This window comes from Struthio camelus, chromosome 8 (genome assembly GCF_040807025.1).
Source record: "Struthio camelus isolate bStrCam1 chromosome 8, bStrCam1.hap1, whole genome shotgun sequence".
Lineage (NCBI taxonomy): Eukaryota > Metazoa > Chordata > Aves > Struthioniformes > Struthionidae > Struthio > Struthio camelus.
In genome coordinates, this window is record NC_090949.1 from 9,441,421 (window position 1) to 9,465,941 (window position 24,521).

Below are 24,521 nucleotides of genomic sequence, written 5' to 3' on the forward strand. Positions count from 1 at the left end.
CTAGGATGTCTGAGCCACTTGCTTACACTTTTGTTTGGTGGGGGGGAGAGAACACGTGAGTTGACAAGAGGAGCTAGGAGTTAGATTTTTGGGAGCCAGGAGTCTGAAACCGAAAAAGCTAACAAACTTGAAAAGCTTTGCAGAAAACTTTATAATTAGCATGACTCGGGCTTGACCCAGGGATTTTTTTATTGCTGGAATTTGATTCCTCTGACCGTAAAGCTTTTGGCCTGACTCAGAGCAAGGATTCCCAGGCTGTGATCTGTGGAAGCCCATGCTGTGAGGCGCTCCCATGCGGCCATGGGACTGTGTAAAACGTCGAAACGTACCCACTGTCCACGTCCTTGCATTGTGGAAGGTTGGAGAAGATCAGCCTGAAAAGCCTGGGAAACCTCAGATATTTCTGTTGTCTTTATTTCTCTATTTGTATGTGGCTTGTGGCTGGAGTCTGTTCTCCCTCAAACTGAGAATACTGCTCTGTGTGAAAGGTGTTCAGAGCTTTTCCTTTTTCAGACATGATTATAACTGTTTCTCTTCTGTTCCTGTTTGCAGGTTGTGCAGCTTGACATTAAAGAAACTGGTAGTCTTAAAGGAATTGGATAAGGAGCTTATTTCTGTGGTCATTGCTGTCAAAATGCAGGTAATTGCTGCTCAGTTCTAAGAATTAAATGTGTTGCTTGAGTAAAAATACTGGCAGATGCATAAGCTGAGCTTCAGCTCCATGTGAGGGTCCATTGCAACTGTGGGCTATTTCCCAAATACATCAGGGCATTCTGGATATGGGGAGAGTCCCTTGTGATCCTTCCTCCGTGTTCCTACAGAATTTCACTGTTGCAAGCAAAGCGTCCTGCTCGTTGAGGGCTCGGTATGAGCTTGCCTCTGTGTGAGGATGCTCTCTACAGATCATATGCTGTCACCAGTCCTTCCTGGACCAAAACCAAGTCTGGTTCTCTAACGTGCTTCAGCTTACTTTATGGTGGAACATCTTTGGTAACTTGGTTCTGCTTTGGGAGGAGCCTGGTTTGGGCCTTCCTTTGCTGATGGGCTTCTCTGGCTGTTTTATTCTGGGGCAGCTCTACTATCAGGAGTCTAAGTCATTTTGTAGCTAGGTGCTTGCCAGGGGGTTTGTAGGGCACCTACACATACTGTTTTGTTTCCTTAAAATAGACCTGTTGTCCTAGGTGAATAGCACACTTTATGGTACAGGTTTGTGCCATTTAATTAGGTGTCTACGTATAGGTGACACTATCTGGAAGCAGGTTAGGGAGGAAGGGGGCTCAGTTCTGCAGTGCATCACAGTGTCAGTCTGGCTCAAGTGTTCCCACTACTGAAAATGTTGAAGCACCGACTGAAAGCCTAGCAGACCTCTAGGTAAAAATCACCATTAACCATGTTGAAGGGCTGCTGCTTTTCAATAAAAAGCCAGAAAACCCCCTGCAGAGATCTGATTGCGTCAAAGCACACAGTCTAGCATAGAAGCGGAAATTGTGAAGGGTCTATGGTGCAAGAACAAGCAGCTGAAGATTCAGCCAACATCTCTCACCTCTGTGAGCAGTCCAGCTGAGATGAAAGTGTCCCTCGCTCTTAAGACCAATGAATCAACCTACCCAGCAGCTGTAGTTGAGAGAATGCCACTTATACTTTTAAACGTCTCTGCTGCAGTTCCCTCCTCCTCCTCTTTCCCTCTTCTTCCCCTGTGACATTTGCAGTCACCTGAAGAGTGTTGGTGACGTGAGGCAAATGCTGGTGCTCCTGGGTCTGGGACCTCTCCAGAGTGGGGCAACCTGGTTTCCAAGCCTGTGGACTGGAAGGTCAGGAGATGGTTTCCTTGCGAGGGAAAGCAGAAATGGAGCAATGCTTTCCTTTGCTCTTGCAACCTGAGGTCTGTATTGTTGGAGCATGAGCAATGAGGAATAATGCAGCTCTGCTTCAGTTTTGGCTGCTCTCAGTCTGTGAGGAGGAATAAAGAATTGCTTCCCCTTTTATAAGCTTGAGGCAGGATGTGAGGAATGAGAGAAGTGGGCAATGAAATGGATGCAGGGGGTTCACACACCCACAGCAGGGAGCAAAAAAGATGGGGAGTACTTTTACACAACTGAATTCTATGGGAACCTCTGAGGAGGCACAGCTGTGGGTTCCCAGGCTGTCCAATATTGCTTATCAAACCTGAAAGCTTTCCATTTATTTGTACTCCTAGCTGTAAAGGTCTGAGGCTTGTCAGTGAATGAGCGTGTCAGACTTGGGTCGGAGAACTTAGTAGATTTTGCTAGAGCAAAACCTTCTTTCCCTGTCGAGGTTACTGCTGACTGTTTACACCTTCTCTGGGTGAAAAGGTGGGAAACGCTACCTAAGATCTGAAAGTTCAAAGGGAATTTTAACAGCCAAGAGGGTCAGGTCTATTTAACACTTGGGTCTGTTTTGGATACTGTTGTGATCTGACTCGCTGCAGTAACTCTAACACTGGAACTTGAGCAGGTCGTCTGCAGTCCCTTCTAGAGCAGGGCAGCGCTGTTACTCCTGAAGAAGCGGAAGGCAAAAGGACTTGCCCTGTATTGCTGGGAAGTTTGGGGTGCTCATCTGCCAAGTCCCAGGCTGTAGCTCAGATGCCTGGATCGTTCCAAGAAGGCCAATGGTATCCTGGGGTGCATTAGGCAGAGTGTTGGCAGCAGGTCGAGGGAGGTGATCCTGCCCCTCTCCTCAGCCCTGGTGAGGCCTCACCTGGAGTACTGTGTCCAATTCTGGGCTCCCCAGTACAAGAGAGACATGGCACTCCTGGAGAGAGTCCAGCGGAGGGCTACCAAGATGATTAGAGGGCTGGAGCACCTCTCCTAGGAAGAAAGACTGCAAGAGCTGGGCCTGTTCAGCCTGGAGAAGAGAAGATTGAGAGGGGATCTCATCAACGTGTACAAGTATCTGAAGGGGGAGTGTCAAGAGGATGAGGCCAGCCTCTTCTCCGTGGTGCCCAGCCACAGGACAAGAGGCAATGGGCAGAAACTGAACCACAGGAAGTTCCATCTGAACCTGAGAAAAAACTTCTTCACTGTGAGGGTGACAGAACATTGGAACAGGTTGCCCAGAGAGGTAGTGGAGTCTCCTTCGCTGGAGATATTCAAAACCCGCCTGGATGTGATCCTGGGCAATATGCTCTAGGTGACCCTGCTTGAGCAGGGGGGTTGGACTAGATGATCTGCAGAGGGCCCTTCCAACCTAAGCAATTCTGTGATTCTCTTCTTCTTTTGCCCTTTATCTGCCCCTGCGGTCGACCTAGATGTGACACAGCGGCTAGAGTGGCTGCTGTCCCGGAGGATGCCCAGAGCTTCACCGTGGGAGCTCCTTGTGCTGCAGTCTGATTGTCACCCATATTTCTTTGTGATACACTGTTTAAAAGTGGGTCAGTAGCAACTCTGAGAAGAGACACAGGGTGGTTTGAAACCTTCTCTCATTAGAAGAGTTTTAATACAGAACTTTTGTGCTTGCAGGTTATTACTGTGATACTGACAAGCTCTTTCAGGATCGCTTAATTTGCCAGTGCTCAGGTTTCTGACGTGGCTGTTGTTTGAGGCTGGTGATATTGGATCATCAAATAGATGATCTCTGTTGAATGACTGGCTTCCTTTTTTATGGGTAGTTGCAAGAGAGAGGTGACGGGCCCTGGAGTCCTTCCAGAGGGGATGACTGAATTCAAACCGAATGAGAGTATCTTACCTGCCTCTCCCATGTCTCCTTGCAGCCTCCTGAACAGTGATGTTCAAAGAGTTGTCAACTGCATTTCATGAGCCAGTGCTCTGTTTATCTGCTATAACTTTTTAAAAGCAGCTATATTTGGTCTTTCAGTAGATTTTGAGTTGCATAACAAGTAAAGCAAGAGTGCCACTGTTAGGAGCTTTGCACCAATGGAATAGATATTGCTGCTGCCAGTCTGTGGCAAGCCATATTCCTCCACAGGTACTGCTTTTCGGGGGGAGGCGAGCCCCTTGTTTTCTCACCCTGCTCTGCCTGTCTGTCTTCTGATCCACTGGAGCTTAGACACTCTGTGCTTTTCTACAGAGCAGCCTGTCCTGTGCTGCACAGGAGCTGAGGCACCTCCGCAAATCACAGCATTCGCTCTGGCTGTGTGAGCAACGCATTTGAGGAAGAAGGAATGTAAACTAGTCTTCTAGCTTCTCTGTTCTTATCTCAGGTTCCTGTTTGGGGCTGATGTAGGCAGACCCAATTTTACGTTGATTGTAGCTGGGAAGTGTTTCCCCCCATTTGTCTCCAGTTCCCAGATGCTTCTTTTTTGAGAGCTACAGTTCTGCACTTGTGGGAGACTGGCCCATCTGGATAAAGGCAGATCTGCAGTCTCAGCAGAATATTGAGCCAGAGACCTCTGAAACTTGCCACTGTGTTTGAACAGCCCACAAGCGTTTGCTAGGCAGCAGTTTGTCTTGTGCTTTCCTGCTAGTTTTCCCTGAAAAATTCTCCATTATGTGAAATCAGATGCTTATACAGCAAATAACCCAGTAACTTGGTTAGCATATAGCTGTCCAAACACAGTATTGATTTGGAACTGCCCTATAATCCTGTCAGCTCTCCAGGCTCCACTGCAATGCCTACTGTTTTTTTTTCTCCCCCCTTCTATCACCCCAATTACTTGGAGTAGTTTGGACGGTTAAAATCTCCACCTTCCCTGGGGATGGGGGAGTGTGTAAAAAGAAAAGACCAGTCCTTCGTGCCTAACACCAGAGATTTAAATGTGACGCTGCAGCCTCCAAACCCAGAAGATGAAGAGATTGATAGTTATTGGCTGGAATCATAAAATGACTTTACAAATAAGACTTTAACTTGGGGGATGGGGGCTGACTCATAGCTTTTGAATGCTGGGGCTTGGCAGAACAATAGCTGCTTTGTTGCAGTTAGGGACGGTAAATATGCCCAAATCTTCATTAGTCAAATATCTCCCTCTCATCTCATTAATATTTCACAGAAGTGCAAGGTCGGATCCATCCGTTCATTTTCTGTGCTAGTCCCTGAAAACGCTTCCCAGTTTTCAATAAATAGGGCTAGGGTGGGACCTCAGGCTGAGGCTACCTCTGTTTCAGCCCAATCTTCTTGCCCGGTGTCCCATCCAGGGCACCTCTGTAAGGTGGATTTGTGGGCCTGGACTCCCCTGCCTGAGGCCAGAGTTGCTCTGGCAATGCCTGTGGGTCAAGACCTGTTCCTTCAAGCTTTCCAAGTACTTCACTTGTGGGACCTGCTTCCTTATCTTTTTCCTAGGAAGAGGTAGACTGTACAGCCCAAAGGCAACTCTCCCTAGGGTAGGTGGTGCAAGTGATATCAGGGAGGGCAGGGCTTGTGGCAGTTGGTACTCTTCTGTTTCGCTGCTGAGCCTACCTTCTCCTGGAGGACCTGCTGTGGGGCTGGGCTGTAAAGGGGGTTGGGTGCCGGGGAATTCAAATTCACCTGTCATATTTTGTTTCTGTACAGGGCTCCAAACGCATCCTGAGGTCTCACGAGATTGTATTGCCCCCGAGTGGACATGTGGAGACAGAGCTTGCACTGACCTTCTCGCTGCAGGTAATGTGGGGCTTGGTTTGGGGGCATGTGTGCTTGTTGGAGTTGCTTCTTTTCAGTGAGCAGAGGTACTTTGTGGGTCTAATATGAAGATCCTCCTAGTGTTGCCAGAGATGCTTATTCTTAAGGTTGTTCCAGCTATTTTTGAGGAGCTGTCTGAGCTCTTTTGGCTGGTATCTTTTAGCAGCCAGCCTTGGAGTTTCAGCAAAAATGGTCCAGATGCTTCCAAGATCTAGTTTGGGGAGAGAGAAGACCACTAGAAAAGCTGTGGTATAAACCCTTAGAGTTGTCCTTGGGCCAGCCGTGCATCTTAGAAAGTAGGTCTCCGTTACCCTGACTTGCCTGGAAGGAACAAGCAAATTAGATGCTAGGTACAATTTACATATTCTCAGTGCAGTAATGCAAATCTATTTGAATTGCCTGTCTACGTTGAGTGTCCACCATCGTCACAGAGGATCCGGAGCAGGGTGCTGGGCCCGCAGTGTCTGTGAACCTTCCTCACGGTGTGTCCTGCATTTGGCACCTAGGAACACAAGGACTTTGTTGCAATTGCTCCTCTTAATGTTGTGGCCATGGCAGCGACTGGAGCAGACCAGGATGGCTCTTCTTTTCACCTTCCATTGCCTGCCTTGCTAGGAGTGAACACTGGAGACGGGCAGCCATGGAGGTCAGCATGGAAGATCAGGCCAATAGGAAAGTAGTATTAGGAATGAGACAGGTGAGCCTCCAATCTGGAGTTGCCCAGGAAGGCACTGTTTTGGGAAGCAGGAGCAGTATACAGATAGCTACTCTTGGCACTAGAGTCGTGGGAATGGCTGGGAACTGGGACAGCTATATTTTATTGGCTCCTCTCCTGGTTCATGCTGCCCCTGGTGCCACCTCCTGAGTGGGGAAGCCTTCAGAAAAGGAGCATGAGAGGTGAGCAACGTTAATGCAGAAGGGTGCTGCTGGTCTCTTTGGTTGCAGGAAGGATTAGTGCTCTTGGATGCAGTGAGGCCTGGGAAGCCTTCCTGAAATGGCACAGCAGGATTTCTATGACAGTGTTTATCGTTTCTTAATTGGATGGTGGCTGGAAGCTGTTCCTAGCTAATGACTGTAGCTTGAGCTGGATCAGTCTGAAATTAGTGCCTGGGATGTTTGAGAGTGGTGATGGGCCGCAGAGTGCTAGCCCATGGATGTCTCAGCATGGCAAAATGTGTCTTGCAGCATCCAGTATCTCACACTGTCAACTCTTCAAACTGTATATCTTGTTCTCTGTGTGTATACAGTGTGCTGGCTGTCTGAGTTTGTAGCCTCTTGTATCTTCACAGTCACCTTCTTCTCTGCTGTTTTTCCTGGGTGAAATCCTTGCATAGAGTGTTTTCTTGTCAGCATTAAGCTAGACAGGTGACAGTGCAGGCTGGCATAATAGCATGCAGCCTATTGTGTCTGGGAGGCCTTGGCTCAAACAGAAGGGAGGAGTGTCCTGTTGCTCTATTACACAGCTAGAGTAAGCCTGGAGTAGTGATGTGTCTGATCCTGTTTCACCTAGTTAGCTAGGGCTAAGCCAGCAATAGCCTTTCTTGCAGGTGAGCTAGCATCATCCTTACTGCTAGAATGGCTGTGTTTTTCCTAACCTTTCTTGCGTTTCACAGGATCAAGTGAAATTCTCCAGATATTCCAAGCACAACATTGCAGCTCTGTGGCACACTTAATTCATGTGTTTGGTCTAATAAACCTTTCCAGATGGAAGGGATTATGTCACTGGGGCTTCAGAAAGAATTTCTGTTGCTGTTCTGGTGTGTGTGGCCCCATCTTTTCACCCCTTGGAGTGCTTGTTGCTTCCTCTGAAAGTTTTGATTTCAAATGTTTTGAGCTGAACTGTTTCCTCTGCAATCTGTGCCATGGACTGACAATTACTGAAGAGTTTTGGTTGAAAACAGTCTGCAGAGCTGATAAGCCATGGCTGGAGTTAAAAATAGCTTGTCTGTGCAGTGAAAACAACTCTGCTTTTCTTCCAGAGGCCCTTGCATTTAAGTGGGTAGCTGAGTGGTCTGATTGTCTCTGTACCTTTGGGGATTTTTTTTTTTTAATTATCTCTCTGAATACATATCAGAGGTGGCCAGGAAGCACACCTTTGATAGAAGCGTGCACATGTATAGACTTGAGCCTTCCAGTTTAATCCCTGAAAATTGTACACATTGAAACTGAGCTGGCCTGGGTGTCACCCAGAGTGACTAGAGCTGCAGTTGCAGGCCTGTGCCGCAGCAGCCCTGGTGGGGCCTAAGTGCCTTGAGCTGAGAGCCTTGACCCTACTGCCTTTGCAACGCGTGGAAGGATCCCAGTGGGAGGGAAATGCTAGATTTGAGTATAAAAGTACCAAATCCCCAACTGTAACATCGGATGGGGTAGTAAGTGTTGAGGGTGACTGTATCACAATAGGCACTGGGGGCCATGGTTAATGGAAACCTGGGCTTGTAGCTTGGGGTTTTTAAGTGTGTCCATTGCTTATTCTTAGTGAATAGCTGAATGGCCAAGAGGACAGCGCCATACAGCAGCTTTATCTTACTTCACCAGCTCAAGTAGCAGCAGTCTCTACAGTTATTCCCACCCGGCTGAGGGCCTGCCAAGGAGTTTGTTGGACTGTGTTTTCATCTTGCTTTCTGAGCCCCTCTTGACTCTCCCATTCATGTGCTTCCATCCTTACTTAAGGATGGCGCACTCCTGTAAAGTCACAGGCTCAACTTGTGTCTGGATGCACATGTGTTTTGATGTGGTCTTTTCATTATGTGGACTACTATTCCTCTTTGCTGCAGGACCACTTCCTCATGTGATGCACAGTAGATCTCATGCTTGCAGAGCAAGCAGTTAATTAGTATTCTGCTTGTCTGTGTGGCTACTGCTCCTGATGCTCAGCATAGCAGTTAGTCTTGCTCTGGAGTGCAAATTAATATCTCAGGGTTTCTGGTGGCACTCAGTACTGGTATTTATCAAGTTTTTTAATGGGCAGGAAGCTAATTTCACCATGGTCCAAGGTTGGGAAGGGAGATTTAGTTCTTGCCTGTGAAATGAAGGATCCTTCACTTTGCAATGTCCAATATGAGATCCTTACAATTGGGTTTGCCTTTCTGCAGGCTACTTTGTGCTATGTGTTTTGTATGTTTGGAGCATGGGTCCCATTCATCTCTGCTGTCAAGATGTGGCGGGGCTGCCTAGTCACATGGCTACTGAATCTTTTCTTGAAGATTGCTCTTCCGTTGCATGGCTTCTTCCTTCCACAGCCCGTGAGCTGGGCCCTGCAGCCTGGCAGCGCGCCTGAGGTGGATATCGGGGGGGGAAGCAGGGCCTGACTGCACTTGATACCCTGTGCAGATGAAGAGGCCAAACTGAGATAGCATGGTTAGTCTGACTTCTCCCTAGTACTCTCTGCTTGATTTCACAACTTCTCTCATCGTTTTGGGAAGTTTTTTGGGCAATATGTAAGCATATGAGTTTTCTTTTATGGAGTATACCTTGGAAGGGTCTGTCTTGGCAATGCAGCCTGGCAGTAGGACAGGACTGCTCCCTTTTGGGGAGAACCTTCACAGAACCACAGGGCGGTTGAGGTTGGAAGGGGCCTTTAGAGATCATCTAGTCCAACCCCCTGCTCAAGCTGGGTCACCTAGAACAGGTTGTCCAGGACCCTGTCCAGACAGCTTTTGAATATCTCCAAGGATGGAGACTCCACAACCTGCCCAGGCAACCTGTTCCAATGCTCTGTCACCCCCACAGTAACAGAGTTGTTTTCCTTAGAGTTCAGATGGAACTTCCTGTGTTTCAGTTTGTGCCCATTGCCTCTTGTCCTATCGCTGGGCGCCTCTGAAAAGAATCTGGCCGTGTCCTCTTTCTGCCCTCCCTTCAGATATTTATACACATTGATAAGTTCCCCCCGAGCCTTTTCTTCTCCAGGCCAAACAGTCTCAGCTCTCTCAGCCTTTCCTCATATGAGAGATGCTCCAGTCCCTTAATTGTCTTAGCAGCCCTTCACTGGACTCACTCCAGTAGCTCCATGTCCCCCTCATACTGGGGAGCCCAGAACTGGACCCAGCACTCCAGATGTGGCCTCACCAGCGCTGAGTAGAGGGGAAGGATCACTTCCCTTTACCTGCTGGCAGTGCTCTTCCTAATGCAGCCCAGGATACCGCTGGCCACCTTTGTCACAAGGGTATGTTGCTGGCTTATGGTCAGTCCCAGGTCCTTCTCTTCAGAGCTGCTTTCCTAGCAGGTTGGTCCCCAGCCCGTACTAGTGTGTGGGTTTATTCCTCCCCAGGTGTAGGACTCTACACTTCCCTTGATTAAACTTCATGAGGTTCTTCTCTGCCCATCTCTCCAGCCTGTTGAGGTCCCTCTGAATGGCAGCACTGCCCTCTGGTGTATCAGCCACTCCTCCCAGTTTTGTATCATCAGCAAACTTGCTGAGAGTGCACTCTGTCCCTTCATCCAGGTCGTTGGTGAATAAATAGAATAGGATAGGATCCATTTTTGACCTCTGGGGTACACCACTAGTTACTGGCTTCCCACTAGACTTTCACCACTGATCACAACCCTCTGAGCTCTGCCATTCAGCCAGTTTTCAAGCCACCTCACTGTCTGCTCATTTAGCCCGTACCTTGTTCTGTCTTTCCAGAGCAGAAGCCCAGGAAACTTGGGACGCTCACTAGCCTGCTTCCCTGGTTACCAGTCCTTTAAGTGTTATCAGAGGAGATTTTCCCCACCACTGGGAACTTTGAGTAGTCAGGTCAGGGCAGCAGTCAACTTAATTACTAATAATTCAACCACTCTGAGCAATAGAAGTCTGAGTATGTTAATGCTGGAGAATATTGATAGTTACCAGAGCCACGTGCACGATGGAGACAGCATTGTCTTGGAGAGACTCGCTGAGGGACTGTGTAGGTCTCTGTGCTTTAGCAAAATAGGCATCGGCAAATCCTTGGCCTCTTCTTAGCTGTGTTTCCCTGAACTTGCCATTCAGAGCACAATAGGCTCTTAAGCATGTGCAGTGAAAGGTCAAATACTGCAAAGCCTCCTTGTGCTGGTGGGGGAAGCCCCGTCCTGCTGAGAGCAGAGGGATCTATGCCTGTCCCTGCTGCTGCGCCCTGCCCTTCGTTCATGTACGGAATAGCCTGTGCCCCCGGCTGTAGCTCTGGGGCTTCAGTTCTGGGCAGTCTCCGTTTTGCCGTCAAGGGAAGTGGTTCTCACAGCCTGGCTCGTGGTGCCTGCTCAGCTCTTTGGAGCCAGGCTTGGGCTCAGCCCTCCCTTGCACTGCGGGATGTGTCTCCTGTGCCTACTGGCTACCATAGCATCCAGACCTCTTTGCAATGCAGGCTCCCAAGGCCTGGCTTGTCTCCCGACCTGAGCCTGTGCAGGCATGGCTTTTTCTCCGGCTGCAACTGGGAGGGTTACCTGAGCTCTCCCTTCTAGCCTGCCTGTCACTCGCATGGCATTTGGGCTCTCTGTCAGAGCTTTACAAAGCCTGTATGTGTAAGGTGGGTGCTTGCTTTGTGCTTCCCTCAGGCTGAGGGGGAATGGATGAAGCAAGAAAGAAGCGCTTGGCTGGGGAAACGAAAGCCCAGAGCTGAGATGTTCAGTCAGAGCTGTAAGCTTCCTTGGGATAATGTGGGATTGTCCACTGAATGTCAATTCAGCTCTAGGCACTTCTAAAAGCCCTATGTGTTAACCCCTAGGAATGGAGTTTACTTGTGAACTAGACAGCTTGGGAGATAATGTCAAGGGATATAATAAACTTTTCCGTTGTGTTTCCAAACTCAGTACCCTCACTTCCTGAAGAGAGAAGGCAACAAGCTTCAAATCATGCTGCAGCGGCGGAAGCGGTACAAGAACCGAACGATTCTAGGCTACAAGACTCTGGCTGTGGGGTCTATCAACATGGCTGAGGTGCGCGGGGTCCGTGTTTTCAGGGGTGGACACTTTTCCTCTCTCTTCACATTGAACCCAACATTGTCATTTTCCGCATTAAGAAGTACTTGCACGGATTTCATGTATCTATCTTAAAAAGTATAATCAAGACTCTCAGAGCAGGATTTTAAACAGATTTTTAGCACCACGTAGTAATATTGTACATTTTCTGGATGATATCTTGAGAACAAAATATTTCATGAGGTTGGATTATTACCTTGTGAGGATTTCTTTTAAGACTGGGGAATTGGCATTCAGTCATTTTGCCCAAATATAGCGTTGTCCCCTTTGTATTCAGGATACTTCAGCATGAGTTTAAAAACCACTAACTTCTGTGCCCATGTCCTGGAACAGACAACAGAAGGTGTGGTATGCTTGGTTCAGTTCCACTAACATATGTGTTCATCTCAGGTTAGCCTTAAATGTAGAATGTCTTATTTCAGATGTGCAAAGCAAGACCATTAGGGTCACTTGGACAAGCGTTCCAAGACTAAGAAATACTAAGGTTAAAGCAGCTGAGGTCTGCTGTGCTTCTCTGTGCTGCTGTAGGGGACTTCATGATCAAATAGCTTCTGTCATTTTGCTTGAAACCCCTTTTATAAGTCTCATTTCATGGCTATTCTTGGTAACGTAGCTGGAGTTCTGTTCATGAGGTAAATGATAAAATCTGCAGATTTACACTTAAAATTAATGGTGGACTTGAGTGTGGGCAAACCGTGCGCTAAAGCTTTCTGGATGGCTTAGCTCCGTGCTTCATTAATCTCTGCTCTGTATGCTTTTGAATATTTAGAGAGGGCTTAGGAGTAGCAAGTTTGGTTTAACCCCAATATATTTCATCAGACTGTATCCTATCAACAGATCGGTTCCATCCAGGATAAGTCCGTGCTATGTTGTGGTGAGCTATTACTATATAAAATAATTCATTATAAAGAGCACTCATTTGTGAGTAAAGCTTCCCCTAGACTTGAAGGAAATGTTGAATTCTCCTTTGGAATTGGCTAGATCCTGATTTATGGTGTTGTAGCTAATATTTTTCCTGTACTGTATTTGGTTTGTTTAAAAGCCAGAAATTAAACACTGCAGTAAGGCAGAAAGTGTGTGGTCTCATTAATTAGACCCATCAGTGAACTTTTAAGTGTTAGGCATTTGCTGCTGAAAAGTAGCGTGTGGTTTTTCTCATGTCTTTTAGTAATGTCAGCCAACTGAGGTTAGAAGGTTATAAATTTTCAGAGGTTCGTTATTAGAAGATAGTTGCTTTCCAGCTCATCTGGAATATTTTTGAAACTGAAAACTTCAGGTAAACAAATCCTGTGTCCTTTTCCAAGACCCCTCTCCCCTTTGCAGTGTATAGTATAATAACCCCTAAGCAGCATTGGCACATTTAGAAGAAGGAAAAAAAAAAAAAAAAAGTCTCTTAGTGGTTGAAACAAAGCTCTGAAAGGCTGTTGGAGATGTGAGTGCATATGAAGTATAAGGACAGAGGGGCACACGTGCTTCATCAGCCCAGGTCGTTTTAAAGCTTTGTGAGGAGCTGACAGAGCAGTGTGTGGTAGAAAGCTGAGGCGCAGGCAAGCAGGAGCAGGAAAGTGACTTCTGGCTCCATGGTGGGGCAAGAGAAGAACTTGAGCAGTAAGTTCTGGGGAGAGCCCTGCTGCCTGGGGCAGTGAAGGATGACTGCAGAGGAGAAACCCACACTGAGGCGTCCCTCTGCCTCCATTGTTGCTTTTTTTTTTTTTTTTTTTTTTTTGAGAGCCCGTCTTCGTTAGCCCGTGGTGGTGAGACCCTTGGAGATTCCGTTGCCAGCTCTTTGGAGCAAGGATTTTCCTTTTGGAAGCACTTTGCATATGTATCTCACCAAGAATTTTTCCCGTTACTGGCTCTTCTGCTGGGCTTTAACACAGAATTAAGTTCCTTAATTAGATATTCAGAAGCTTGATCATTCAAATCAGCACTATGTAAGCAAATACATAGTAATAGGTAGCCAAATATCGTGCTTCAAGGATGAGCTAATCGTGTGCCAAGCTCAGAAAATTTTTCCTTTCCTAGCCAAATATCGTGCTTCAAGGATGAGCTAATCGTGTGCCAAGCTCAGAAAATTTTTCCTTTCCTTGCATCACTTAATAATAAATAAAATCTCAACTAACATTGCATATTGCCTGCAAGTGGTTCCTGAAGTTGCAGGGTGTTGGCTTTCTTCCATACCTGGAAATCTGGAGTAATCAATTAACATAAATAATTTGTATAGTATGCAAATGATGTAAGTTTAAACCTGTTTAAATGTAGGCACTGCTTTCACTGCTTTATTTCTGTGCCAGGTCATGCAGCACCCAACAGAAGGTGGCCAGGTTCTGAGCCTTTTCAGCAACATCAAGGAAGCTGCAGTGAAGGTAGCAGAAATCTGGATCTTCTCTTTGTCAAGTCAGCCAATTGACCACGAAGACAGCGCTATGCAGGCTACCCAGAAAATCAAGTCTGCAGGTAAGAATACAACCACGTGCTCTTAGGACTAGTGTTTTCCTGGCTGCTGGAGTTAAATCCCACCTGGACTAGATGCTTTCTGGGACGAACGAGAGCTGGTTTGCACAGCTTCTGTACCTATAGCTGATTAACACAAAGAAAATCACCTTTACAAACCTGCTGCTGTGTAAGCAGGGAGTGTGACAGGAACTGGGGCTTGAGTTGTCAAAGCTGCTTCTGCGTGTTGCATCGGGCCTGAGCCATCCAGCAAGTTATCTGTGTTCTCACTGACGCTCTTCCAGCATTACTGGTGGGTGTGCTGAGAACCCGTAGCTTCTCACCTGGCTAAAACTGTTGTATTCAAGAAATTCACATTTAAGCTGCTCTTCCAACTTCTTTTCCTGTGGATGTTCTACAGCAGATGTCATTAACCTGCGTAAGACCTACAAACCTGCCATGTTTAGCTGTGGATTATGGCCTGATTTAATGAGCGTAAATCCAGTGTTGTGCGCTTGTGCGCCATGTAGAGAAGTCATCAGGTTTCCACCCGTGGTGATCTTCCAGCTTCTATGTGGTACCAGCCATTCTTCTGCCAGAAGAATGACCTGTTGGATGCAGTGCGCTCAGGTGCCTGTGTATTGCTGCAGGAGCATAGGAGAAAACCCCTGGGGCCAGGCAGCTCACCTGAAGTATCATTTCAGTAAGGAGTTTAGACTCACCTGGCCTGTCTTGCTCCTTTAAGCCAGTTGTGCCCACGTAGCGTTTGAAGAAAAACATGTCCCTTTTGGAGAAACCTCTGTACTTCCTGCTGTCTGCCAGGTGGTCCTTTCCAAGGTAAAAGGAGATGGTTTTCTGAAGAGCCTTAGCTGTCTACTTGTCCCTCCTTCCTATTAGGTATGTTCTTGCTTGTTCCCCACCTCCAGGAGCTTCTTATCTCACTAGCTCTAGCACAGCTAGAAGATACACTAGAAAGCATTTCCTTGTGTACTCCCTTTCTTGGTTTGTGACTGTCGGAGTTAGCCTCATCTCAGGAGTAGAAGTCCATCTCCTCACCTGAAAGGAGTTTCACAGGATCTCTCCCCTCTTTCCTTTCCTTTCAGACAACTATTCCGAGGAAGAGTACGAGAGCTTCTCTTCTGAGCAGGAGGCCAGTGATGATGCCGTACAGGGCCAGGTACTGTTTAGGGCATGGCTTCTCCCTGTGAGAGCTTCAGCAGAGAGCCTGCACTCTCTGCTTGTGTTTGAAACCAAAAGCCTGTTTGTCGCAGTGCAAGACTGTCACCAAGTGTTTGGCTGCAATGGCAGGAGGAGAACAGGGATGCACAGTAACCCATTTCTTCCACCATATTGTGATTTATCTAATCGTGTGCTTGGGCACGCACCCCTTTTTAACACTAAAACATCAGCATCGCTGTGCATTTCTGTGCTTAATGCTCAAGGCGTTTGTTGGTCACCTCTGTAACACTGACTAGGTTCAAAGACCCAACTAGATCCCCGGCTGTAATTAAAGGGCCAATGGGGTCTGAGTCAGACTTGCAGTTGTTAACTCCTTCTGCACAATGGGTCCTTGCTGAGAACCCCATTGGGTAGATCTAAGATGCTTTTGAGTTTGAGTCTTATTTGCCTTCACGTTCTGGTATCCCCTATGTTCTACCTCCTGGAGGGAACTGAGAGAGGAACTGAAATGTGGGACTGTGACTCTCCTTGTTCCTTGAATGTAGAACTGGAGCTGTTCTACTTCTTTGAGCTGTTATTCCTGGCTCTCTGCAGATCTGGTTCACTTTCTTTTCCCTCTGCCATCATAATCACAAGTGATTAAGGCAAATGCTGAAAGCCTGGAAGACAGTGCAGCAAGTTCAGTGGAGTGCAGACACGGTGTAGTGACGTGGCCCAGCTGTTCTGTGCTTGGCTGCAAGATGGTGTATTGGCCCCTGGGGGTTTAGCACTGTGCTTCCATTGTGCCTCTTGGTCCTGAATGAAGGTATTTCAGCCTCCCCTGGCCTATTCCCCCATATGCTCTTCCTCCACACCACTTCCAGGTGACCCTGAAGCAAATGCTGTAGGGAGATTTTGTGCTCTGCTATGGAACTAGTTGCCTGACTTTGTAGTTCCTAATATTACATGGAGGGAACGTTTTTGCAACTTAAATGCTCATGTGTCCGAATCACAGAGGTAACACAGGAATCCTCTTTCTGTTCAGGATTTGGATGATGATGAGTACGAGCTGGGGAAACCCAAGAAGCAGCGGAGATCGATAGTAAGAACGACGTCCATAACCAGGGTCGGTGGAAATTAGTTTTACTAACACTGACGGGGTTTGGCCAGGCTGTGCAGTGCATGATGCTCATGGGAGCAACGTTACTAGGCACGCACTGGCCCAGCGGGGAGTATGGGGGCATGGTCGCAGCACGTGGAGTGAAGACCTAGCAAAAGCAGCCAGATCAGGGACTGGCACAGTCCAGGGTGCGTCTACATGCTGTCTTGAGTGTCCTTTAGCTGCGAGATGAGGAAACTCAAAATATCACGCAAGTGTGTGAAATTCACACCCATGAAGAAGCAGCATGGGTCCATGCTCATGCGAGTCCTGAAAGTAGCCTTAAGTGGAAGGGATCTCCTCTGCTTGTGCTCTGCCTGGGTGAGGCTAATGGGAAGGTTTCAGAATGAAATTAAGTAGAGGGCCAGAGCTTGACAGATGAACCTGAGATGGTGCACGCGGTGCTGAGGATAGAAGTAGCTGGATATTGAAGGCTTTGGCAAGTAGCGTGCACTCGTCCACCCTTTCTCAGCAAGCATGCATGTGCCTGCAAAGTTGCACATCTCTGTGGAGCAGTGACTTGTGCTTGACTGTGCTATAACGTAGCTTTATGCTTATACAAGTTTTTATGCGCGTCTGTGATGACAGTAACTCAGAATCACCACGATGGGCCAGGTTTCTTTTTGGACTTGCTCCTAAGTTTGGAGACTGGTGCAACTCCTACAAGTCTGTTTCTAAAATCCATGTGTTTGAGAAGGTCTGAATCTGGTTTTGGTCTGAATCCGCCACTGAAAAGATCCTCTATACTAGTCTAGGTGTGTCCTAGCTCATATTCCTGGTGTCCCCAGTATTGTTTGCAGGTGTCAGCAACCGGCCAGGACAGAATATACCCCCTGCTTATTGAACACTCAACTTCCTCATAATGAGAATAACATCTTTCTAGCCCTGACCACTGAAGTGATACTGGATCTGCAGTGTGCAGGGCTGGAGCAAAACTGGGTTTGGTGCTGACAGGTAATTTAACTTCTGCCTAGTTCCAGTCCCAAGAGGCCTCCTATCTGATAAGACTGCCAAACCATTCAGGCTAGTGAATAGTTCTCGCCATGTGTCCTTTACTACCACTTCTTGTGTTTGCTCCCTCCATGGACTGTCATGCTGGTCCAAGGTGGTCTGCGTGACGGACAGTTTCGCTTGACATACTGAGCTGGATGACAGCCTTTGCTGTCGTGAGAGCATCCCTCCTTTATGAGTACACTCAGGGCAGAAATGTAAGAACTCTTTGAAAAGTCTTTGTTAAGGCCTGGTGGATTCATTTCACCTGAACTTTAGCTGTCTAGAAGGTGGTTGCAGCTTGTGGGGTTTGAGTTCAGACATAAAGGGCCAGTTTAGGAGGAGAGTATGAGGTGTCTGAGGCCAAAAGGGGATCAGGTGGTTGGACTTACAGGAAGAGATCATGTGAGATAAGAGAAGCAATGAAGTAAGCAGCTTGCTTCACCAAAGAGAGTCCTTGTGCCAGCTGTTTTTTCCTCCCTCTCCTTCTGACACAGGGATGCCATTTCAAATGCCCTGTAGCAGCCCTCGCACACCTGAGCCCTTCCTGTCGTCTTTTTCTGTAGACTGTGCATGTTATTTTGGTTAGTGGCAGACAATGGCTGGGCAGCTCATGGCAAATTTGAGCTGCTTTGTCCTGTGGGGGAGAGATAGCTACATTTGCTTTCCGTTCACTTACCCCAACAGCTGTTTGGCTTGTGCCACTCTTGACTTGGTGCCCATTGTGTCCTGGATCTGGGGTATCACACTCTGAAAGTGTTTTTCTGATAGGCAAACACTAAGGACGAGCCCCAAAAATTTTATACAATACTGTTCTTCAAGCAAAAGCCTGCTAGGATGAACTGCAAGCTCCTGGAAAACCAGTGCTTTGCTGGTAGAAAACATGTCTCTGCTTTGGGTCAGTGAGTGGGTAGATGTCTGTGTTAGCTCACCTGTGTCAAGAAGTAGAAAACTTGACTCTCAAACGCTTGCCAAAAACTTATCAGACGGGGACAGGAGACTATTTGGCAGGTAGAAGATTTTTTATTTAATGTTCACTGCGAGCCCAGCAAGTGCCATCTGTCAGGGCCAGCAGGTTTATAATGTTTGTTGGAGTGGGACATAATTTGTTGTAATGCAGGAGAGAAAGGTGTATGTTTGGAAAAGCTGATTTCAGAGCCTGTTGTTTTGTCATCTCATCGGTAGTCTAGTTTGAAGCAGCAGCTAGAGCATCAATGCCAGATGTGGCTGGGTTTGTTACACACTGGAAGAAAATAGTTCACTTATGCCTTATTTACACAAAAGTATCTTTAACTTGCAGCAACAAAACTTCAAACAGAAGGTTGTGGCATTGCTGAAGAGGTTTAAAGTGTCTGACGAGGTAAGTAATGCATTCTGGATTCATTCCTGTCTGTGTATTGCCCTCTGCTTGCTGCATCTTGCTTCAGGAACACTCTCTGTTTCCACCTAGTTACCTTCATTTTATTTTCGAGCCTGCAGCTGATGTCACCTTTCCTGACACTCTGGCCTTGTATGGAGGCTTGAGGGCCAATTTTAAAACATCATCAAATATTTTCTAGATCAATTTAGATCAAAAACAGATTTTGGAAACCGCTTGTGTGCCCATTAGTTTAGCAGACTGCTTTGAGATTATACTTGGCCCTTTCCAGGCAAGGAGTGCCCTAAGTATGTTGCTTGTGGAGTTAAATCCCAGATTGTTTGATTATCTTACTAGAACAGCCAGGCAAGACATGAAAAACTTTGATAGGGAATGCAGATCCACAGGACAGTCTGCTGTCTGGTTAGACCTGAAAATAAGGCATTTAGAGAGAGATCCGGAACCCAAGAAACCTGTGTAACCTTAAGTATCTAGTATAAAAACAGTCAACAGCTCATTTGGCTGCCAGTCCACGTGCTGCTTTTGTGGCTTATGGGAAAGAGTGAGTAACATCTCGTGCTTCCTTACTCTTCCAAACAGTCCTGTTAGCTTTGCCGTTCTTCCCAAGTTAGCTCAGCAGAGTCAGCACCCATAGCAGAGGTCTCAGCCAGCTGAGCTGCTGCTTTTCCGGAGCTGCCATCCAAAAAGCAAGCTCTGAACTGTGCACAGCTGCAAAATAGATGCCTGTTTACTCTGTTGTATGTGTGAAGAAGCCCATGGAAGTTATGATGTGAGCTGTCTGGGTTTTTTCAGCTTTGCATGTGGGTGGCAACTGACCCTTGTCCAGGTTTCAGATGCCTCCTGTGGACATTTTTGTCACTCCTTTTCTTCTTGCTTGGAAATCAGATACTGAAATCATGAGGAGTCATGGCAACTTTTTCAGTAAAATCCAGGACAGGTTACACTATTGGGAGTATTGCATTTCTGTATTTGTGCTAAGAAAACTGGGACTTTCTAAGGCTTTGTTTGTAGAGTGGGTTGTGTGATGACATAATCTGTTGTTAGTAGCTTGTTCATAGATGTTTAGTCTAATAGTTAAGTGTTGTTTAACCAGATACTAACAAGCTTGACCACCCCTGCAACACACATTCCTCATACACTTAATATTTCTGTTGGGTATAGTGCCCTTGCACTGGAAACACTCTTACTCCCAAGTGTGCCTTCTCCTCCCTGCTGTGAGTAGTCTGGGGTTGACAGCCTTACCAGGCTGGTGTGCTGCAGTCCCCGAGGGAGCTCAGATGATGTGAGATTCGTATGGCTCTTAACTGAGTCAGCGATGCCTGCTTTTGTCCTGTGTATAGGTTCTGGATTCAGAGCAGGACCCAGCAGAGCATGTTCCAGAGGTGGAGGAGGACTTGGATCTTCTATACGACACTCTGGATATAGAAAATCCCAGCGACAGCGGGCCAGAAATGGAGGATGATGACAGTGTTTTGAGCACGCCAAAGCCAAAGTTAAAGTAAGTATGGGATGACTGGTTTTGAGGCAGCCCCCTGCAGAGCAGCCTGTTTGACTAAATGCCCTTGGCTCTGTCTCTACTAAGAGCTGGGAGTGAAGCGAGACCGTGTCCAGCATCAGCACGGACTAGTTTCTATTCCCCCTGGCCTGCTTTTTTCCTCCTTGAGCTGGTATCAGAGCCCTAGCGTGTGTTGCAATAACGTGAATGACTGCTTGTGAGCTAACGGTGTGTGTGGGGAATCTAACTTATTGCAGGCATGTTTCTTTCCTTGTTCCCATCATTGTGTTCCAATGTTGTGCCTGCCCAGCCACCTGAGCACAGGGTAGCAACTGTTGCCGGGCCATGGAATTAAACCTCACATAGGTGTTTTGAAGAGAGGGTAGAAGCAGGCAGGAAATCTAGTGCTGAGGCAGAAGGAGGTGTGGTTGGAAGCTGCAGGGGTAGAGGGAGGGATGGACAAGGCAGACTATGTCTTTCTGGAAAGGCTGATAATACCCTATGTGGAAGGAAGGTATTGGCAGGGAGAGAGCAGGCGGGACCGTGGGAAGCAGAGTGGTTCCTCAAGGCATAAAGGGGACTGACTGTGGCTCATATAGATACACTCAAGCCCGTTCTGAACTAGTTCTTGTGGGTGCTGGCAGGTGGGTGGTCACAGCAGTGTGGACCTGAGGCAGGGATTACTGTCTTAGGGCTCTGGGCGTCTGGGGCTCTAGCCTAACAGAGCTGTGTCACATCCCTGCCCAAATAAAGACTTAAAGCATGAAACTGGGAGCTGCAGTCACACTTCTGACTGACGTGTGGATGCACGCGCAGGCCCATGATGTTACGACGGCTCTGGAACGATCAAAGCGTAGCACTGTAGTAGGTCAGCACAGTATCTGCTAAATGCCAGCTAATTACCAGATGTCGCAGTATCCTAGTTAATGTAGAATGACCTAGTTGGACTAAGAATCAATTCTTAGTCTGGAGCCACTTGTTCCCTCTCAGTGAGTGACAAGACAGCAAGAACAGATGGGAGCAAGAGGGGTAAGTGATGGGGCTGATGGCTTATAAAGGCATCTGGAGCTTACCCAATGTGCTGCCAACCAGTAGGCCCTACCTTGAAGGGATTTGGAGGTAGATGTGTTGGGTAAGCAGCTACCTTGAAGCAAGGTGAATTTTGTAGTACACTCACTGAGAGCTCGTGTCCTGTTCCCTGGTGCAGCAGCTGAGGAGCTGACTGTTCTGGGATATGTGATTGCTGGAATAAAAATCTATTGCCTCTGCACTCGATCTAGAGGAGACAGCTGCTAGTTTACTGTGTCCAGTTCGTATGTTCATATCTTCAAAAGGATGTTAACAATGCTGATGCTTGTAGGCAGGTTTCTCCTGCAACTGAAGCCTTCAGTTCCTTCAATTGTAAGTAAGTCTCGTAGCCTGCTGTGATGAGCTGCCTTTCTTCGTGGAAGCACGATCTGATTGTATGCACCACCTTATCTTATTGAGCAAATGTGTAATTGGATCCTAGGGCTGGCAGCCAAATCCAGATGTAAGCTGGAAATAAAATCCATATTAGCACCACGAGTCACTTATCTGCAGGAGCAGAGTATCAGTGGGGGGCAGTAATTCTACTTCAGTTCTGTCTGGAATGGCATCTAGTTCAATCAGTGTTTGCAAAGCTGGAACAGGAATTGCACTGTGAAATTCTGCACCTGATACTTGGGATAGTGGGGGCATAACTGCTCGTGTGGGATGAATGTGCATCTGTTCTGCTGTGTGCCTGCTGGACCTATAGCCACCCTAGCATATTAAGGAATGAAAAGCTGCCTTTTGGTGCGTAGTATGAGGGCATGCAGGTGTTTCTAGTAAGACACACCTGATGTGTGCCAAGTAACACGTTGGATATTTTGAAAGGAGGTAAGTCAGTCAGTGTCAAGGCTAGACAGGGATCCCTGGACTTGCTAGCTTCTCTTGCTGCACATCCTTTCACTCACAGAAACAAAAGTTGCTTGTAAATTTGACTTGAACCATCGGGAGCAGTAAGACGCTCTAGGAACAGTCATGGTTGCTTCACTGTGAACGTGCTGGACTTCTGCTGTTACTGGTCTTTAATAGCAAGAAACTGTTTTGTTTTTGTTTTGTTTTTTCCTTATACAGACCTTACTTTGAAGGACTGTCACACTCCAGCTCTCAGACAGAAATCGGTAGCATCCACAGCGTCAGGAGCCAGAGAGAGCCATCAAGTCCTGTAAGTCACGTTTCAAGAAGATTGTTTATCTGCAGGTAATGTAGCAGCCTCAAGGTTTCCCCTCCCTAGCTACGTTTCCTTTGAAATTGAAGCGCTCTGGCCACATGGCGTTAACCTGCCATGTTCAGCCTCTGTGCTCTCTGTGATATCTGTGCTCTCTATATCTGCGCGTGTAAATTACAGCACCCTCTCTGACCTCCTCCAAATAATTGGATACAAATACATGAATTTTCATGTGGTTTGGGTTTTTTGTGTGTTTTTGTTTTGTTTTAGCAAATGTAGTATTGACTCAAGTGGATGTCTTCAGGTTATGTATTGAGTAATTTCTAGTGGTAAGAATGGCTTCTGATTCCCATGCACTTGCAGTGAGAGCCAGGATGGGAGATATTCCCTGGGAGCCCTTTGGACTCCCTGATATTGCTGGGAGGAAGCTTTACCACTTTGATGCTGGGTTGCTCTTCAGGGTGACTGGGAGCAAATGCATCCCCTTTTCTGTGTGCTTTGGATGAGGGAGGTTTGTTAGATAACAGAAAATACAACCTAATTTGAGGGTGCGTTCTTGCCTCTCCTGCATTTGTAGTGCATCATTTTGGTGCAGTAAATGTCATAGGCTTGTTTGTGTGAGGTTCTAGATGCTGAGTTTCTAAGACTGAGTGAAGGGGGCGGATCTTGGAGCCCCTCTCGTCACGGGGTGGTGTGTGCTTCCAGGACTCTAGCTCTGGGGAGAGGCACTAATGAGCAGTGGGGCCTTGATGGGAGGGAACATGCTCCAGTCTGGACTCGGCTTGCCTGTGCCCAGAAGCTCTGGAACAGAGGCTCCAGGGGAAACCTTGCCCTGAGCATCTATCCTTGGTCTCCCAAGCTGTCATGTCCACAAGTCACCTGTCCGTGACTTGTCCGATTGCTTGTCCGTGATCGTCTGTGGCACCCCTTGTCCAATCAGGTTCCTCATGCTTACGAGCAGCGTGCTGGGTTGTAGTGACACTCGGAGGCAGTGGGGTTTGCAAAACACCGAGGGTGTTTCTGTGCAGCAGCTGCAGGGCAGTCTCTGCTGGTTAATGCCTAAGTGCATCTGTAATACCACAACAGCAGAACCTGGCCCTTGCAGAGTCCGGATCCCTTTGGGTAGGTACCAGATCTTCTCTTGGGACTTCATAATCCAATTTTTAAATGTGAATGTTGCATTAAATTTCTGTTAAGAGGAATCAGTTGTTGCCTTGCCATTTTCTATGCTAACGCATTCAGTTCTGGTGTGACCAGGGTGCATTCCCATTCATGCTCCAGAACTGCGTAGAACTGTGTCTTTGGAATAGCCTGAGCCAGACTATGTGGCTGAGACCTGCATTGATGCTACACCTCCTAATACCTTTCTCTTCTCAAACAGGTAGAAGTGCCTGAAAAAACAAAGAGTCTTGGAACCAAACATGTAGGCGACAGTGTTTCTGACACGGTCTCTTTCGTAAGTTGAGAGCTCACCTGTTAATATTCCTTCTGGCAGTTTGGGTCTCAACTGTGAACTGCATTTTGTGGTATGTGTCTATGTCCATATGGCTGCATATACAGCACAACTCACGTAGATAACGTTAGCTGTGATGAAGATAATGCTGAGCTTTCCTTCTGACCCCAGCTGTTGGAGGTTTGTGTCTTTCAGCCTTTTGAAATGGGAATGCTTTACATAGGCTTCTGTTTAAACAGGCTTTCTTTTGGTTTGTGGAAGTCTGGCCCAAACTGTATTGCTGACCACGGGTATTGCCCTGAAAAGTGTTCTCAGGGCTGCTACATATAATCAGACAAAAGTACAATGAGGTCTGGTATCTCCAAGTGTAATTGGTAGAAATTCAGCTGGTCCTAGGGTAAAAATCCCAAGCCTCGAGTTGCTCCAGCTGGGGTATGCTGTTCGTAATACTTCTGTGTCTTTTTCTGTTAATTCATTTTGGTAAACTGAGTTAATCTGCATTGCAAGAGGAAGTACATCCCTGCTTTAAGGTGGGAGAGTGCCTCTTGCCAAGCCCTGTTTTTGAGCACCTTTCCTACCTACAGCTCCCCTGTGAGGTAAAGCTGGGACCTGGCAGTCCCAGATAGTGAATATTGGCTTGTCCCTTGTGGCAGTGAGTAGCGTGTCTGGGAGGAGGGACAGGCTGAATGTGCCCCAGACAGAACCAACCTGAGG

At 47.2% G+C, this 24,521-nt stretch overlaps 1 protein-coding gene across 10 annotated transcripts in view; it reads left to right on the forward strand.

Moving 5' to 3' along the window:
• The window catches only part of PACS2 (phosphofurin acidic cluster sorting protein 2), an 87,797-nt gene that overhangs the window by 29,792 nt on the left and 33,484 nt on the right, over window positions 1-24,521 (forward strand). For 7 of the 10 annotated variants that reach the window (XM_068952009.1, XM_068952012.1, XM_068952007.1 and 4 more), the window contains 10 exons: window positions 553-640; window positions 5,467-5,556; window positions 11,341-11,466; window positions 13,803-13,965; window positions 15,045-15,118; window positions 16,145-16,225; window positions 18,549-18,608; window positions 19,967-20,124; window positions 22,261-22,351; window positions 23,736-23,810. In XM_068952009.1, the coding sequence (XP_068808110.1) occupies window positions 553-640; window positions 5,467-5,556; window positions 11,341-11,466; window positions 13,803-13,965; window positions 15,045-15,118; window positions 16,145-16,225; window positions 18,549-18,608; window positions 19,967-20,124; window positions 22,261-22,351; window positions 23,736-23,810 (1,006 nt within the window). The remainder of the gene's footprint in view (window positions 1-552; window positions 641-5,466; window positions 5,557-11,340; window positions 11,467-13,802; window positions 13,966-15,044; window positions 15,119-16,144; window positions 16,226-18,548; window positions 18,609-19,966; window positions 20,125-22,260; window positions 22,352-23,735; window positions 23,811-24,521) is intronic. The other 3 variants (XM_068952014.1, XM_068952008.1, XM_068952011.1) reach the window with 1 other exon arrangement.